We start from the raw sequence: 6,839 nt of genomic DNA, 5'->3' as shown, positions 1-6,839 counted from the left end.
GGGTGAGTTTTAATTAAAATGGAGTGTGTGGATTGGTATTTATAGGTTAAACAAAAAAAAAACTTTTTTTTTAAAAACCACCAACGGCTATATTTCCCGCGCCCCCATCCGCGCCAAGGTGGTAGCGGTGTTCGCGAGCCAGGTGGCCACGCCGGGCCTCCGCTCCCCCCATCCACGCCCTACTACCCTTAGCCTTATATGCATCAGTGTAATGCGACGTAGGAAAATTTTAAATGAGTACTGACTAAATCTGGTGAAAAAAAAAGAGATGATATAATTTTGATTAAACCAATGCAACAAAAAGGCTGATATTGCATATAACTTGGCTATAAACAACCCTAGAGGAATATAAAATATATTTTGGATAAAAGTTTAAAATTCATCTAAACTAGTCTAATAGCAAAAAAAAACAATACGAGAAGAATTACAAGGAAAAATAGATAAAATTTCAGTTTAAATTCGCCCTTGTTTCGGCATTTTCAAAGATATAATATGTTATAGTGCTTGTAAGCCTCATACCGTTCTTTTAGTAACATTGTATTTATCCATCTTTTTTTGAGAGAATAACTAAGTTCTACTACGCTTGGCATGACTAGTTTAGTCCATACTATCTTGTTAACTATATTATATAAAATGCATTTTCAAGGATTTTGTATCACCAGCTCATAGTAATTAACTAGTAGCCCAGTTGCTATGTGTAACTTAGGGCCATCTAAACCGCCGGTCGCTCGAACTTGTTCGTCACTCGCCCGGAAACTGCTCGAAAAATGCTCACTTATTTTTTTGATCGATTGTAAATGAGCCGCTCTGCTCGATTCAGTTTGTAAACAAGCCAAGCAACGAGCAAACGTCTGTACTTCTTTCACCTAAAAATTTACAACATACTATACGTTTGTCTAAAACTACTACTTTGTTTAAAAAATATATTATTTATAGCCTTCAAACTTGTTTTTAATAAAATATTTAAAGTGAAAAAAAAATTAATGCTCGAAATCGCTCGATGTTCGATCGAAAAATGCTCGATTCGATTTTGGTTGGTTTGGTTTTTCGCTCGGTTCAAATTTTAGCCGTTCGTTTCAGTTGTAAACGAGCAAGCCTTTGCTCGGTTCAGCTCGTGAACAGCCCTAGAATTGTGAAATATTGATATTTATCAAGCCAGTGGCACCAAAACAAATCCGCATTCAAGATCCTTTATAAGAAGAAAAACAAGAAACCCACATTTTAAAAACCAAAACCAATTTAAAGTCCATAACAAAATTTCACTTCAACAAAACAAGATAAAAACATTGACAATGGTTTCAATAATAATGGTCTCACTGGCAGAGCTGCTCGACTGCAGCCACGATCTGGGGCGGCTGAACTACGGTCCATTCTTCAAGCGTCCCCGCATACGGTGTAGGCACGTCTTGTGAAGATAAACACACAATCGGTGCATCCAAATAATCATGAAAGTTCTCATTAATTGCTGCGGTCAAACTAGCCCCGATTCCACCTGTACGCATACACTCCTCAACAATAAGCACACGGTGAGTCTTTTTCACCGAGTTCCCGATCGTATGCAAGTCAAACGGTTTCAAAGACCGAATGTCAATAACCTCCGGGTCGTACCCTTTGTTGACCAAAGTCTTGGCAGCCTGCATTACATGATATCGCATCCTCGAATATGTTAAAATCGTCACGTGTTGACCCGGTCGGACCATCTCGGCTTCTTCAAGATTTAGCACATATTCTTCATCGGGAATCGTTTCTTTGAGATTATAAAGTAAAACATGCTCGAAAAGGATCACGGGGTTATCACTACGAATAGCAGCTTTCATTAACCCCTTTGCATTATAAGGAGTCGAGCACGCCACCATTTGGATTCCGGGAATGGATTGAAAATAAGATTCCAACCGCTGTGAATGCTCAGCACCAAGCTGCCGCCCGACACCGCCAGGACCCCGAATGACAACCGGGATTTTGAACTGACCGCCCGACGTGTAGTGGAGCATACCACAGTTGTTGGAGATTTGGTTGAAGGCGAGAAGGAGGAAACCCATGTTCATTCCTTCAATAATGGGCCTCAGGCCCGTCATGGCTGCCCCGATTCCCATTCCAGTAAAGGCGTTTTCAGCGATCGGGGTGTCCAGAACCCGCAGATCACCGTATTTTGGGGCGAGGCCTTTGGTTACCTTGTAGGACCCGCCGTAGTGGCCCACATCTTCACCCATAATGCATACGCGTGGGTCTCGGTCCATTTCTTCTTCGAGTCCTTCTCTTAAAGCATCAAAGAGTAATATCTCGTGCCTGCAGAATGAATATTATGATTGCGTGTGAAAATGATTATTGAATATGTGATCATTTCATAGTTTTCATATTCCTATAAATCTAGGAGGCATAATTACAGGGACCAATGTAGAGGTAGGTTTTTTAATCTAACCCGAACACCAAACCCGATCCGCAAAGACCCGAATAAGCTCTAACCGAAAAACCCAGCCCGAGAGAATGTATTACCTGAACTCCTGAACCCGGGTGCAATGATTTTCCAGAATCTGGTTCACCCGAATAAACCGAACACCCTAAACAAAGACTTCTGATTTTTACTAGAGTAATACAAGTCAGTAGCATCTTAAAGCCTAAAACTCTTCAAGGTGATATCACGATATTTTTAAAAGTTAAACTCGGTGATCAATTCATCCAATTTCCAACTTCTATTCAATCAATTCATCGAAGTTTGGTTCAATACAAATCTTTCGTTTGATCAAGTCTAACTCTTAAAGGTACTGGTTTTTAACATTAGTCGTTAACTAAAACTAATCGTTGAGTAACACGAACAGTTAAATTCCGAGTTTGGTTAATCGTAATGATCATGTCAATAACACAATCACGGTTAATACTTAACAGTATAGTCCTGTTATGATCATGCCTATGGGTGTATAAACAAGAATATAAGCAGATTATCAGGATCATATTACATAACCGAACTCGATTCACATCAACAGTATTTTTTTCTTTTTTAAGTTTTGAAGCATAAATATTGTATTTCGTACTTTTCATTAAACCGTGAAACCCGAACTAATCCGATCAATCATATCATATTTGGTTGGTTTGGGACCGAAAACTGAAAAAACCACCCGAATGACACTCGTGGATCAATCGATGTAATGAACAAAGTCATACATACCCGGGTTTAGATGCAGCAGAAGTATGAGGTTTTGTCTGCAATAATATATAAAAAGTTCATTACATAATACACACGCATACATACATAAGTGTCTGACTTACTGCAACAGCATTTGTAACCAAATGATGAGTTCGACCCCCATTTGGTTTCAAACGAGTGGTGATGTTAGCCCCATCAGATCTAACCACAACAAAGCTCGATTGCCTACCTGAAACCCAAATAGCAAACAATGTGATAAACCCATATTAAACAAGAAATGATAAATGTAAGTGGTACCTGAAAAGGATCGGCGGTGGAAGTAGTTGTTGTTGGTGTCAAAGGACGTGGCAGCTCCGATTCGTTGGATAATCGAAGAAGCCATATATTTTTATTTTGGAATGGAAAATGTAATGCTAATGAATGTGATTTATATATCTATAATTTATTATATGGAATGTGTTGGTAGCGATGATTTGAAAGTAATTAGGGCGGAGAAGAAGAGGAAGCAAGAGTTGTGTTTGATTGAGGGTTCGGGTGTTTGCAAAAGTGGTTTAGGCTACCGCCTCTTCACTAGGAACATGTGTTATGTTTGGTTCTAAGATTTTGGAATTGGAATTTGTCTAATGCTTTTTTTTGTACTAGTTTACATTTTAGTTTTAACGATAAATTCTTGTTAGAAGGATAAACTAGCAAGGATTTTGTCTTATGTTTACGCCAAAGGGATGAATAACGAAGCCATGAAAACAGTTTGTAGGATTTTTTTAGAGGGTGTTTGGTATGATGGTTTCGAGGATAGATTGAATCGGTTTGGGGTTATAACCTCAAGTTTACAACATTTTATATTATCGCATGTTAGATGTCGGTTGGCGTTTGACACGAGGCTAACAAATGATAAGTTGATTCTGTTGGTGAATCACAATTTGTGTAGTTCTTCTTACTCGCACGCCTTTGTTTGAAAATGTTTCTGTAAATGGGATTTATTTATCACCTGTAACATACAGAAAAATTTCAATACCAACTTTTATAATTTTGGAAATTGAAGGACTAGTTAGTCATTTAGCTAAAATAAATATAGGAACTCCACACATGGTTGATGACTAATCTGATGAAATTGACAGTTTGACACATATCTGATGACTAATTGGATGGAATGATACATGGTTGATAACTATCAGAGGGAGTGACATGTGTCGCCACATGTCATCACAGAATAACATGAGCTATCACAAGAATGACACATGTCAAGTTCTAATGACACATCATACTTATTAAGTTTTCTAACACTATAAATAGAAGACTTAATTTAGAGTTCATTTCTATTCATCCTAAACACCAAACCACTCCCATTCTCTCGAAGTCTGTGTCATACCGACACCACTCCGGAGTTCTGAAGTTTCATACCCCAACACACTACGTATGGTTGAAGTGCTACCCATTTTAAGGTAGGAGTAATTTTTAAGTCATTTCAATATATAGGTTAGATCCTAGTCGAATGTATAGCATAGAGCATTCTCATCTAACCCTCTATCCCTAAACCAAAAATTACGCTAAAACTCACTGTATTTTCTCTCTTCATTTCAATTAAATAATACTTGTTTATACCTTTATCATTCGCTTTTCTCTTTCTCTCACTCACAACCACTTTAAAAAAATATTAAAAAATTATAGGGGGTTTTCAAATATACAGAAAAATCACTGTTTTTTCTAAAATATAAAAACTCTTCACTCACAACATCCAAAATCACTTTCTAAATTATAAAAACACCCATCTCATAAAATGAGGGGCTGGATGAGAATGCTCTTACACCTTGGAAAGTTATTATAAATATATTTAAGCTTTTTATATATAAAGGTTTACAAAAATACACGTTTCTTGATAATTAAGAAATATATAGTTTTACATACAAATGTCATTGTCAAATAACGTTTATTCTAGAGAAAGAAACACAAATCTTTTAAACAAAAGATATTTATAATACTTTATGTAACAGAATAAAGCGACGCGCATGTAGTAACCGAAAGGGTGATAACACTGGTAGTTGAGTCTCTTATCCAAGGAAAGTAATTCGCACAAATCCCAATCAATCGTGGGACCCGTTTACCAGGGCCGGCTTCGAGAATTTAAATGCCTCGGCCGATCCAAAATAAAAAGGCCCATATGCCCTATAAGAAATAACGAAATATATAAGCTAATCTTTTTAATGATGCTTAATATTATGGATAAAAAAAAGTTTGAGCCCAATATATTTAAGACGATTAAGATTTATTCATATTTTATAATTTTGTTTTCTAATATGTATAATAAATTTGGCCCCTGAAAATTACGGGCATATGCTAAACGTCAGGCTCGCACTACCCTAGGGTCGGCTAAGTTGTTTACCATGTTACTAGAACTCCAAATCTATTAAGAAATGATAGCAATATGTATGCATGTTAATAAAATTAAGAAATCTTTTGATGAGAAAAATATTGTTAACTAATAATTCAATTATATATTTTGTTAAAAGTATAGATAATGGTTAAAGTAAAATCGAATATGAATAATATAAAAAATTTCTTAAATTTCTATTATGTTAAAAGGATAAAAATACTTTATAAAAATCAAATAGAATTTTTATTTTAAAATTTATTACAATCCTACTCATTTCCTTTTTTTCATTAAAATATTATGTTAATACGGAAATAATAGTAGCTTATAACCTTATTGGTGAGAGAATCATTTCCATTATTACTTCATCTTCACAATATACCTTATCCTTTTCATAATATACCTTATCCTTTTCATGGTATAATCGGTTCAACCGGCTGGTATGTACCGGCTTTTAAAACATTACTCTTCGGTTACCGGAAAATTTTCCGACTTGTCTTTTTCATTTTTTTTCTCTTAGTTCTACTACTTTGTCAGCAATAGATTGAAAGGTTAAACTACCATAACGATGTCAACTCTCCCGTGGTTCCAACGTGCCCCTGAAAAAGCCGTGCCTCGGCCGGGTGTCTGACTTGCACCACCCTAGAGCCGGCCATGCCGTTTACTTTCCTGGAGAGCTCGATGAGAGTGTTCAAACCTATAAGGCCAAAGCATGCAACACCAAACGTCATACTTTATAACAAAACAAATATTTATCAAGGTTTAAAGTTGCAAATTAGAATAAAGGTCTAAAGCTAGATCATTCGATCTAGATATTTATACAAAGTTTTTTAGGCGTTGACCGCTAGTGGTGGGTGAGTTGCAGGAAACGGCGTTGGCCGCCGATGGTGGATTTAGGCGGAGTAGGATTTGGTTGTTGTTGATACCCCTAAAGGCAGTAAACGATGCTCACCATTATGCTCCGGTGAGTGGGAGAGTTTGCTTGATGCTCAGCCAGAAATGGAAGCATGGAGGTCTATCGGTGGTGGTTATGGATGAAAAGGATGAATGGGGTGGTGGGTCCCACTAATTAGTTCGGGTTTATGTCTAATTTTATGTTTTTTTAAATAAATATAAAAAGACAAATTTACTCTCCATTTAACGTCAGAAAACTTACTAAGTTAATGATTTGGACGTAATTGATGACAATTGGGAAACCCTGATGGTCCAGTTGCGCAAATGAAACTATTTGGACGAATTGACCAAACCTCAGGACGATTTTGATACTTTACTCTTATTATCTATTATGATAAGTTTTCACTCGTTTTTAGCGCATTGTCTTTTGAAATC

General features: G+C 36.6%; 1 protein-coding gene across 1 annotated transcript; it reads right to left on the bottom strand.

The window, feature by feature from the left end:
• Positions 1-1,204: 1,204 nt before the first annotated feature.
• On the bottom strand, positions 1,205-3,529 carry LOC143569098 (pyruvate dehydrogenase E1 component subunit beta-like). The gene is made up of 4 exons (XM_077055084.1): positions 3,440-3,529; positions 3,265-3,371; positions 3,164-3,198; positions 1,205-2,286 (listed from the first exon to the last, which is right to left on the bottom strand). The coding sequence occupies exons 1-4, from the start codon at positions 3,522-3,524 to the stop codon at positions 1,314-1,316; spliced, it is 1,200 nt and encodes a 399-aa protein (XP_076911199.1). The 5' UTR covers positions 3,525-3,529; the 3' UTR covers positions 1,205-1,313.
• Between the last annotated feature and the right edge of the window lie 3,310 nt (positions 3,530-6,839).

This window comes from Bidens hawaiensis, unplaced genomic scaffold (genome assembly GCF_021521415.1).
Source record: "Bidens hawaiensis isolate Kalapana, Puna unplaced genomic scaffold, B.hawaiensis_p1.1 tig00024310_1, whole genome shotgun sequence".
Lineage (NCBI taxonomy): Eukaryota > Viridiplantae > Streptophyta > Magnoliopsida > Asterales > Asteraceae > Bidens > Bidens hawaiensis.
This window is presented reverse-complemented; position numbering and strand designations above follow the sequence as displayed.